The sequence below is a fragment of the Protomyctophum parallelum genome (genome assembly GCF_964188405.1).
Source record: "Protomyctophum parallelum genome assembly, chromosome: 2".
Taxonomy (NCBI): domain Eukaryota; kingdom Metazoa; phylum Chordata; class Actinopteri; order Myctophiformes; family Myctophidae; genus Protomyctophum; species Protomyctophum parallelum.
This window is the reverse complement of record NC_139699.1, coordinates 17,767,612-17,780,145: the sequence shown is the minus strand read 5'-3', so window position 1 is coordinate 17,780,145 and position 12,534 is coordinate 17,767,612. Positions and strand designations below refer to the sequence as shown.

The following is a 12,534-nucleotide window of genomic DNA, read 5'->3' as shown; positions in this document are numbered from 1 at the left end:
CCAAAGCATTTCTGCATCAACACACCAGCTGCTTGCGTTGTAAATTACTGTGCATTGTAAGCATGACGACACTATGAGCAATACATATTATAATAATCAATTGATAATGTATCTTGGACACTGCATACGTACTGTATGTGAAAACACACGATTGAATAACAGGAGGAAATTACATACTTTTTTGCGGTATAAATATTATGTCAAATACCAATCTGACAGTCCGGATGAATTCTAACTTTACAGTTCCTGTTATTGTTTCCTATCGAGCGACTGACAGAGCGATTCGTCACACGTTGAAGTGATAAAGACAGAGGAACTAACACAGGCAAACACATCCGCACCACTGGGGGCGCCACTGGGGGGCGCTGGGTCGGGATCTCTGGATATCTGAGGTTCAGATATCAGTGATAAACAGGAAATTATAACTATATGTTGGATTCAACTAAATCTGTGGCAATGGAACGAAAAATAACAAAAATTGCCAACCACCTACTTCTGAAAAATGGTCTAAATGAGAAGTGACACAACTTCACAACAAAGCATAATTATAAACAAAAACCACAGGGAGAATTAAACACACCAGTCATCATCAATTATGTATGACCTTGACTGTGACCTTTTCAGCTCATGTCTACCAACATTTCTGAAACTCTGCCCACAAATAAAGTGGGGCACCTATTACAGTAGCAATATACTGTCTAACACACACACACACACACACACACACACACACACACACACACACACACACACACACACACACACACACACACACACACACACTTCAAGCAATCTCAAATTTCTAAATAGTGGATATGTGGATACTACGGTACTACTCTGACAAAGAATTAGAGTGCCAATACATTTAGCAGTGCTTTTTTATTCTCTCCATTTTGACAATGACGTATTATGTCAAATATAAATAAAAGAAAACATTAAAAAAAAAAAAGAACCACTGGCGTTATCCTTCAAGCTGTGATATCTATATCTACAGCCCGTTTCAGGTGTTTGCTTATCTTATGGAAACAACAACATTTCCGAGCCCTAAATAAAGCGGTCAACAGAAGAGAGAGACAAAGGCAGAAAACAGCAGCTCTGTTGACAGTCGGTCGCCCAGTCCCTTCCTCGTCCCCCGGGGGTTTCCTTTCCTCTGCAGCGTGACATGTTTCTAACAAACATTCCTCTGACATGACTGGGATGACCTGTGTGGACGCAGCAGGACGGTGTGTGGACCTGCCACACGTCCGTCCGCTCGCCAACTTCACCAACACGTCCCACCGGCGAGCCGGCTCTGATGTAACGGGCCATGATACACACTTTGGTGTTAGCATTATGTTATGCTTTAGCTATTGAAAAATAGCAGATCTACTAGCTCATACGAGCTTGTAGGTCTGCTATTTTTGAAAAATCGAAGAACGACTGACATAGAAACAGCTTTTTCAGAAAACTGTCAGGATGTAGAAGATTTTTTTTTAATCTGATCTCTGATCAAAATGGGTTAATGTGGCCCACAGGTTAAAGGACCACTTCGCCACTTTTCAACCCATCTTTGTATAATTGCTCCTCATTCTGGTCAAACAGGGTCAGGGTGCAGCTATGTGGAAACACGGGGACTACCCATAGATCCTAAGTCCCGTTAGTCTGACCATGCATTACGGTTGGCGAACACGCACTGCTCCCGTGCTTGCGGTTATGTTTATAGGTTAGGCTTAAGGCTCATACATAGTCTGGATTGTCGGTGGTGAGGTGACCACCGAACTACAACATGACATCACTGAGCCGCGGTGAAGAGCAAACCACCGCCACCGCTCCAGCCCTTCTCTCTGTTTTTACTCACCACCGCTCAACGTTATTTCAGCTCCGGTGGTCAGCTCATCACCGCTCAACGTTATTGTCTCCACCAGGCCGAAGGCATGTGGGGAGAGTATGTTTTGCACTCCGTCCGTCCGTTTGTGTGTCCGTCCGTCCGTCCGTCCGTCCGTGTGTGTGTCCGTGACAGGCTAATCTCGCCCACCGTTAACCCGGTCGATGCCAAATTTTGCACACACACTCCCTGGATGCCAACGATGAACCTCTGCCCCAAACTTTCCAGAACGGCCTGTTATAGCGCCACCAAGAGGCCGCTTTGTGCAAAAACTTCACCGTTAACCCGGTCGATGCCAAATTTTGCACACACACTCCCTGGATGCCAAGATGAACCTCTGCCCCAAACTTTCCACAACGGCCTGTTATAGCGCCACCAAGAGGCCGCTTTGTGCAAAACAAGTTTTTGCACAGTACACCTACAGATTTTGTCCAAACATCACGCAAATTGGTACACAGTCTCTCTAGAGCCATTCAACGAAACGGGTCTTTCAGATTTATCACACTCCATCCTGATTGGTTAAGATTGGCTTCCAAAGTTCACAGGAGTGCTCAGTTTCAAACAAAATGCTGCAAATCATGAACACATCGCGTGATTTCCGTGAAATTGTGCACCCACATTCCCACTAGGCCGAGGACGAAATGCCACATGAACAATTTCAACTCAGCCTCAAGGTGGCGCTATAACTGGCCGAAAAGTGTTTTTACCTCTAACTGCACGGATCTGTGGATAACCTGGTGGAGACCTGTGCCCGGAAGGGCACTTTTTCTAGTTTCAGCTCCGGTGGTCAGCTCACCACCGCTCAACGTTATTTCAGCTCCGGTGGTCACCTCACCACCGCACCTCACCACCGAAAATCCAGACTATGAATAGGCCTTTAGAGATAGGGATAGTAATTTCTGAACAATGAACCTTCTGACTAATGACATGGCACCGGAAACACTCTGCTACACCAGTGGGTCTCACTCTCAAAGTGTCCTTCCGATCCAAATGGACCTGTACGGGTCTGTAACTCAGAGTTACACTGCAGAGTTATGGGGGGGGTCCTTGAAAGTAAAAAGTTTGAGAACCACTGTGTACACTAAGTGGAACAGAACAGGGCCTTAATTAGTACCATCGGTAACACCTGTGAAGGAAGTAGAGATGGGGCCCGGGGAGTAGGAAGAGTTATTCTGTGCATGTGCACAGAGCCTATTATGTCATATTAAGTGTGACAGGGGCCATGGCTGGTTAGGACACATCCGACACAATGTAATATTTATCCCCACTGCAGTACTGTACGTGGAATGAATTGTTCAACTACCATAAGCTGACTGACATTGTGCCTATTATGCACAATGTGGCCCATCGTTATATGTAGTCAGTGCCGTCGCTACCTATACGCTGTGAGTAGGGCAACACACCGAGGGGGGCAACAAAATGTGCCAAAAAGTGCCAAGCCGACCCTCAAATTAACAATTTCCTCTGCGGCTCCACCGCGTAATGACGAGCGGCCGTGTGTGCGACTGTGTGTCCTCACAAACAGTGAAAATAGCCGATCTGCATGAGGAAATGCAGCGCTCTCGTCGGGAGGGGGGGGGGGGGGGGGGGCAACACAAATAGGGCAACCAAATGGTCAGCTACGGCCCTGCATGGCTGCATGTAGTCATTCCAAAAGCCGGACAACTATTAATATACAGTATTTACTATTTATTTATATATAACACCACTTACAATAAGGCAAGTCTCAGCATTTCATTTGTGCACCACACCGTACTCTGACTCTCAGTTAGAAATAACTCAATAATATCCATGCTACACAATAAAAACCAGACTGCAAACCAATGTACCAGACAGTGAGAAGGAGACTCTGTTCAACTCAGTAACACATCTTACATTTTATACTGTAGCTAGCATGTTGTTGTGCAACTCGGATGCCTGATTGTATACTGTACCTATCAGACAATGTTGAAGGTATTATTTGGAGGAGCTGGCAGGAGGAGATGCACATGTTTAGGTCAGCTACACATACTGTATGTACTGTATGCTGGATTACTGTGGCAGCCAATTACAGTTTTCCTATAGCTGCTTAAGGTTTGATACAATATTTCCATAAAACGAGATCTGGAGATCTGGACATGAAACAGACAGATATGGTTCATTCAAGTTGGTTAGATCTTTTTTTTTCTGTGAAACAATAACAACTTCAATCTCCTGTGAAACTGAGATGAGAGAACTGGCCTCTATCAGGAATATACTGACGTACATTGTGTGCTTTCTTCGTTGACATACTGTATGAATTGTATTTGCTTTGTGGACTAGTCCTGGATAACGTGCTAGAGATTTGGGAACAAAAACAGACTTGTGAAGACTAACACAGACCATGATTGAGGATAATGTCAAAGTGCAGCCATTTGTTCACTTCTTGTGTTTCCAGATTGGATAGAAAGTACAAACATATGACTTCCACATGACCCTCACATGTGTATTGGTTAAGTACCCCCCGTGAGCATGTGTGTGTGTGTGTGTGTGTGTGTGTGTGTGTGTGTGTGTGTGTGTGTGTGTGTGTGTGTGTGTATCGGTTAAGTACCCCCCCGTGTGCATGTCAACCAATTTATAAAAACAAACACAGGCGGATGCAAACTATTAGAGAATTCCGGGGTTCGTGGAAAGAGGCGTGTGTGTGTGTGTGTGTGTGTGTGTGTGTGTGTGTGTGTGTGTGTGTGTGTGTGTGTGTATGCTCTAAAGGAATATAATACATTGTGTTCTGAAGTACATTCTTCTAATCAATGAGGCCGAATTAGGGCCAATTTTCCATTACAAAAAGGTTTTCAGGTGAAAACTATTTAATTTCACTCAAATTCAAACATTGAACTCAAACAAACCTAAAATTTGACTTGTCCACAAGGAACTGTATGCACTCATTTCATGTGACAGAATTAGTTTCCAAAGCAGTATTTTCTAGCAACTACATTGTAATACTTCAATCACTTAAGAGTACATGAAATGACTTGAATTATATATCGTGTGTGCGTGCGTGCGTGCGTGTGTGCGTGCGTGCGTGCACTGTACATAAGTGACAACCTGCAGCAAAAACCTAGATGGAATATACTGTAGGATGTGTAGGGCCTAAATCCTACATATTCATTATACATTAAATATGTTTAATATCAGATAAACAACCATTTTGCCCTTACATTATGCTCGAATTTGGGGGTTTCTGCCACTCAGTGGCGCGCTATGAGCTTGTAGATCTGCTATTTTTCAATAGCTAAATTATAACACAATGTTTAAAACACCAAAAGGACAAAGTCCGAAGAACCCACCGAGCTGTTGGAAGAGCAAGGCCACACTCTTGCATGTGACGGGCAGGCTGTCATTCAGAGGGGTCTGGATGAGCTGGCGATCGCCTGCTCCCAGGGAAAACAGCTTCTGTTTATTCATTAAAAAAGGGAATACATTCATTACATGCACATTAGATGTTTATGATTAGACGTCTATGGTCATTTATTTATACAGGACAGATTAGACACAGAGACAAACAGTCATTCATTGAGGACTGTTGAATGGCCCTGCACAGACGCTGCAGCTGCAGCACTGAATTAGCCTTTTGAACGCGTTGAACTGGTTGAAAAACCTCAATTGCATGTTAACCAAAATATAACTGGCGACGGTCGGACACCAGCTGCGGAAGTTTTTCAATAGGAACAGTTAAAGCAAAAAATATTCTTTTATGTCCAGAAATGAGCTTTTATTGTGGGTGCTGAGAAATGCTTTGTAAGTCCCGTGGAGTTATGGCCGATGACAATGTGATGACGTGGCCCTTCAGTTCAGATGAGGGAGTTCAGAGGGAGAAAGGGGGTCTCCATGATTCCTGACGTACAGCTTTGGGTCAGGAACAGGGTGAGGAACAGGGTGTGCTGTTGAAGAATGAGCCTGTGGCCCTCCTGGGGGTTTCTAAATGATGCTTGGTTTAATCTGCTGGGATAGCACTGACGAAGGACTTAGGACCCAAACGTTTGCTTTTTAATTGCACCATGAGCACAGAGCACCATAAGAGCATGATAAAATAAAAGAAAAAAATATTTTTCTTAAGTCTCAGTCTAAGGAGTTTTACTTCTTTTTCTATACGGTGAGCGAGTCTTTTCCTGTCAAAGTTTCCCTTATGTTTTTGAGACCACCGCTACCGTAGTCAAGTTTGAAAAAAAAAGGACGAAGAAAGGCACAACAGTTTTCTCAGTGCTTCAGTGGTTTAATCTGCTTAAAGTAGTCTCAGGCCTCTTTTAGACGGTGACCATCTCCATATAACACGTCAAAGTCCCGTTGTGTTCTCATTTTTTTGGACCATTTACATGAGAACGCACACTTGAATGAACACGCTACAAAGTGCATGCATATATATGCCAGGTCGCTAGGTGGCGCGTGTCCTTGTGGGGTCCGTGTGACACAGCGCTTATATAAAGCATAGACATAAGTCACGCATGCGTAGAACTACTTCCGTTCTTCTTCTACACAGAAAGTAAACAAACGTTGCGTCCTCATCACACCTCCAGCAAACCGGACTATCCGACATGGTTGTTGTTGTTCGTTTCCCCTAGCAACTGACGCATGCCTATGACACCATGTAAAAACGTAGGACACGGGGCGAGCCGACCAGAGCTGACGTAAGCCATGATGTCACAAGTTTTGCGGATCCACCGTTTTGCCTGTTTATATGGAGACCATAGGAAACGGCGTTCTAAAAGATTTCCACTCTGGGAGGTGGTTTCACTTCGTTGCGTTTTCACCTCCTGTGAACACGGTTCTCGTCTAAATGACAGCAGCAAACGATACTTTATTTTGCCGTTTTTTATGAACACCATCCTCGTGTAAATAGCACCTTAGACTTGAAGGAGGGAGTAATATCTTATTGGGGAACTGGGATATCGGTCAGAATGGGATCTGAATCAAAGACGGAATTCTTTACTCTCAGAGAATGAAATTATTCCATTATTTGAACCAAATGCAGTCATTTTTACCAGAGCAAGGATAGATGTTTTGTAATAGTAGTTGTAAATTAAGACTTTTCCCCCATTATGCTACTAATACATTTACTGCCCTGGCATCAGCGTCTCCACTAACTACCACTGCCACCCCAAAAAAAAAAAAAAAAAGTTACTATGTTTACCCAGGGTAACTGGACTAAGCTCAAGAACTTGTTTACAGCCAGGCCCTGCTCATAGAACATTTCATGGTAGGGGTTCAATGCCTTGCTCAAAGGCACTTCAGCGGTGGTAATTTTAACGTGCCAGTCCGGGGATACGAACTAGCGACCTTCCGATATCAAGACCGCTCCGCAAACCGTTCGGCCACCGCTGCCCCAATCCAACCGTGCCCCATCCAACCCCACCTCATCCAACCTAATGCCCCATCAAACCCCACCTCATCCAACCTAATGCCCCATCCATGAGTTATACAAGTAATACAGTAAGTAATACAAGCATAAAACTGTCTGCCCATGGCTGAAGGTAATCTCTGGCACCATCTAAACAGGACTGGCTGACTCTAAACACAATCTTTCTTGATCGCCACACAAAAACCAAAACATTCCTCTATCCTTACTTTAGCATGATTTAAAGGGCAGTAAAACATAACTATCGCCTCTACAAAATAAGCACCATGTCGCAGTAGTCGTAGAACAGCAACATTAACCCAATATGACCTGTAGAAGTCTGTAGTCTGTGGCTACGGGGGACAGAGTGACAAGGTCAGCCAGGCTGTGGTATTCCGGGAATGCTTTGCAAAGCACTCCCAGAATACTCAGAAAACCTTACCTGTGAGCCAGGTATTCTGGGAATGCTTTGCAAAGCATATGATTAGGAGGAGAAGAAGGAGTCTGCACGTTTCGACCCCTTATGGGTCTTCGTCAGGTAGGTATACCTACCTGACGAAGACCCATAAGGTCATAAGGTCAGGTATACCTACCTGACGAAGACCCATAAGGTCATAAGGTCAGGTATACCTACCTGACAAAGACCCATAAGGTCATAAGGTCAGGTATACCTACCTGACGAAGACCCATAAGGTCATAAGGTCAGGTATACCTACCTGACGAAGACCCATAAGGGGTCCAAACGTTGTCATCCTTTATTAAATGAAATTACGCACATTTTAGAGTGTGCGTACTTCCCTTTGGATTCTGTTTCAAAGCATTATGATTCCACAGTACAGTACCTGTGATCCTCCTGCCACCGAGACCCATAATACCAGGAGAACCTTACAGTACCTTATTATTATTATTATTATGATTACAGTACCTGTGATCCTCCTGCCACCGGGACCCATAATACCAGGAGAACCTTACAGTACCTTAGTATTATTATTATGATTACAGTACCTGTGATCCTCCTGCCACGGGGACCATAATACCAGGAGAACCTTACAGTACCTTTATTATTATTATTATGATTACAGTACCTGTGATCCTCCTGCCACCGAGACCCATAATACCAGGAGAACCTTACAGTACCTTATTATTATTATTATTATTATTATGATTACAGTACCTGTGATCCTCCTGCCACCGGGACCCATAATACCAGGAGAACCTTACAGTACCTTAGTATTATTATTATTATTATTATTATTACAGTACCTGTGATCCTCCTGCCACGGGGACCATAATACCAGGAGAACCTTACAGTACCTTTATTATTATTATTATTATTACAGTACCTGTGATCCTCCTGCCACGGGGACCATAATACCAGGAGAACCTTACAGTACCTTTATTATTATTATTATTATTACAGTACCTGTGATCCTCCTGCCACGGGGACCATAATACCAGGAGAACCTTACAGTACCTTTATTATTATTATTATGATTACAGTACCTGTGATCCTCTTGCCACGGGGACCATAATACCAGGAGAACTTTACAGTACCTTAGTATTATTATTATTATTATTATGATTACAGTACCTGTGATCCTCCTGCCACGGGGACCATAATACCAGGAGAACCTTACAGTACCTTTATTATTATTATTATGATTACAGTACCTGTGATCCTCCTGCCACAGGGACCTGGAACGTGAAGAGATTGGCCACCAGACCCTCTAAAGGGAAGCTGAGGCTGTCGATGTAGACCGTGTAGATCAGACCCAAGCAGCCCTAGGAGGAGAACACAGGACATTTGGTCAGATATTACGCTGCACACACGCAGCCACACACAGGAGATATAGATCTATATCTATAGATATTACGCTGCACACAGCCACACGCAGCCACACGCAGGAGATATAGATCTATATCTATAGATATTAAGCTGCACACAGCCACACGCAGCCACACGCAGGAGATATAGATCTATATCTATAGATATTACGCTGCACGCAGCCACACGCAGGAGATATAGATCTATATCTATAGATATTACGCTGCACACAGCCACACGCAGCCACACACAGGAGATATAGATCTATATCTATAGATATTACGCTGCACACAGCCACACGCAGCCACACGCAGGAGATATAGATCTATATCTATAGATATTACGCTGCACGCAGCCACACGCAGGAGATATAGATCTATATCTATAGATATTACGCTGCACACAGCCACACACAACCACACACAGCCACACACAGCACCACACAGCCACACACAGCCACACACAGCACCACACACAGCCACACACAGCCACACACAGCACCACACAGCCACACACAGCACCACACAGCCACACACAGCCACACACAGCCACACGCAGCCACACACAGCCACACACAGCCACACACAGCCACACGCAGCCACACGCAGCCACACACAGCACCACAGCCACACACAGCCACACACAGCACCACACAGCCACACACAGCACCACAGCCACACACAGCACCACACAGCCACACACAGCCACACACAGCCACAAACAGCACCACACACAGCACCACACAGCCACACACAGCCACACACAGCACCACACAGCCACACACAGCCACACACAGCCACACACAGCCACACACAGCCACACACAGCCACACACAGCACCACACAGCCACACACAGCCACACACAGCACCACACAGCACCACACAGCACCACACAGCCACACACAGCCACACACAGCCACACACAGCACCACACAGCCCCACACAGCCACACACAGCCACACACAGCACCACACAGCCACACACAGCCCCACACAGCCACACACAGCCCCACACAGCCCCACACAGCCACACGCAGCCCCACACAGCCACACACAGCCACACACAGGAGATAGTCACATAGTAAATTATCCATATTGCAATAATATTCGTTAACATCTTCTCTATATTAACCCATTTTGACGATTCTATAAATGTCTTCTACATCCTGACAGTTTTCTGAAAAAGCTATGTTTCCATGTCAGTGGTTCTTCGATTTTTCAAAAATAGCAGACCTACAAGCTCGTAGCCTACGAGCTTGTAGATCTGCTATTTTTCAATAGCTAAATTATAACATAATGCTAACACCAAAAGGCTAAACACTGACAAGGCCATGCGGTGATCCCCACATTAACTGTTTAAGTGCCAGGACCGTAATCCCGTTTTATGGACCTCTTTGCAATGGGTGCCACGGACGACAAGACGTAATTTCAAAAAAGAAAAAAAATTACAATTTTCTTTTTTTACATTCTTTTTTAAAAAGTCCTCTCTTTCTTTATGATGGGAGAATTGGCACTCAGAGCCTAAACTGGTGACCACCAGGTGGCGCTACAAGTCAATCACCTAGTTTGCAAAACACACAAATATTCCAAATGATGATGACTTGAGCCACAAGGTGCAAAAACCAGTCAATTGTACATGACATGCATACATACAGTACAAGTATTTAATGATGATATAACGTTACTCTGAATATTTCGGGGTAATCCAGCCTGGAGACGAGAATGAGACTTTTTGGTGCAAAGACTTGGGCTGGCTGGACGAGGCCATCCTCTTCCTCCTCCTCTTCATCATCTCCATCGGCCTCCATGCTCTTTGACCCCTGGAATATTAAAAAAAAACAATAAATACCTTCACATGTACTTAGTGATGTGCGATATAATCGGTAGCGTATCGGAATCAGCCATAAAAATACCATATCTGTATCGGATCGGGGCCTCAAAGTAATGCTGATTATTTTCACCGACGCAGACACTTGGAAAAAGAGCATATTTATTGATTGATTGAATACTTTATTAATATGCAATATTGTCAAGAATGAAGCTCCCCTCCATTTTCCCTTTAAACCAAATGTCTTTGCTGAAAGATCTACAGTTGTGATCTGCTATTTTTGCGCCTAACGCCTATTGTAACATGCCCAGAATAGGCACGCAAGGGTTCATGTGATTAAGTACCAATGGACAACCTGTTATGCTGTCTTATGAGCTGTTGCCATTGGGTATTTTAGTTGCAAGCAGTTGGTGCGGACTGACTGAACACGACATTTTCCTCAAACACAGAACATTTCATACAACACGTTCTAACAGAATGACTGAGTTTCTGCTACTACAAACAACAGTTTGCAATAAACCTTTCCCCAACAGTTCCCTATAAAAACTGAAAGATGCCAAGTTCAAAAAGTAAAGAAAGATTATTATATAATTATTAATTAGAGTTCATGGCAACAAAATGAAAATAGGGGGAAAAAAACATTGAGGTTTCTTTTGTAGTAGATTGCCGTTCTTGAGTTGGAATACTAACGCAGGCTAAAAACAATAATCTCTGTTAATCATTTTAAAATTTAGAGTGATTATTTTGATTTAAAGAACATCTTGTTTTATCATCAAAGGTTATCACTTCCAGCCAACAATGTCATTAGGAAGCAGAATACGGCCATTGACACATCATATGGTGTGAGACTGAGGTCATATCCTGTCCATCGCCCACACAGACAATAGCATACAAAAGTAATCATCATTATGAATTCCCTGGCTTATAATATTCAAAAACCTTGTGATATTAATATTCAGGACTCACAGAATGGTCAAGCAACAGCGAACGTCTTTCGAAGCAGAGAAAATAAGTTTCGCCCGGGACTCGTATGCACCGTCCCAGCCAACCCGCCACTTTTGATGCGTATGCACCGTCCCAGCAAATTGTGCCTGATTTGCTTGGTGTGTATATGTATAACTAGCTCTCAATGATGACGTAATAAAGATGTGGATTAAAGGACCCAATGCCAGAGTGTAATTGGTTTTCGATGGTGACGTAATGACGATATGTTTTAGTGTTGGGAGGATTAAAGGTAATGCTCCTGTGTATACATATATGTAATCTGGCACCACTGCCGTATCAGGCACAATTTGCTGGGACGGTGCATACGCATCAAAAGTGGCGGGTTGGCTGGGACAGTGCGTACGGCGCAAAGTAACCACAGTATACCGCTAATCAACTTACAAATTACATATACATATATACATAGTATATATGTAGCGGTCGAAAGTACTTGCGCGCTCTGCTTGCGCACTAGTTGGCCATTCATGGCCTACTAGTGTGCAACAAGCAAGTATGCACTCGACAGAGTGCAGTTCTAGTTTATTATATCTTAAGTCAAGATACAATCTGGGGCCCAGGCCGTAGCGTAACGGTCTGGGCACCGGACTGGTAATCCAGTCGCAGTGTGCCGCGGGTTCGACTCCCGGACCCGACACGGCCTTTACTGCATGTCATCCCCCCATC

General features: G+C 44.1%; 1 protein-coding gene across 1 annotated transcript in view; it reads right to left on the bottom strand.

The window, feature by feature from the left end:
- sbf2 (SET binding factor 2) overlaps positions 1–12,534 on the bottom strand; it is a 192,697-nt gene that overhangs the window by 109,533 nt on the left and 70,630 nt on the right. The window contains exons 4-6 of the mRNA XM_083794214.1: positions 10,724–10,858; positions 8,886–8,996; positions 5,170–5,275 (exon numbers count right to left, since the gene is read on the bottom strand). Of these exons, the coding sequence (XP_083650340.1) occupies positions 5,170–5,275; positions 8,886–8,996; positions 10,724–10,858 (352 nt within the window). The remainder of the gene's footprint in view (positions 1–5,169; positions 5,276–8,885; positions 8,997–10,723; positions 10,859–12,534) is intronic.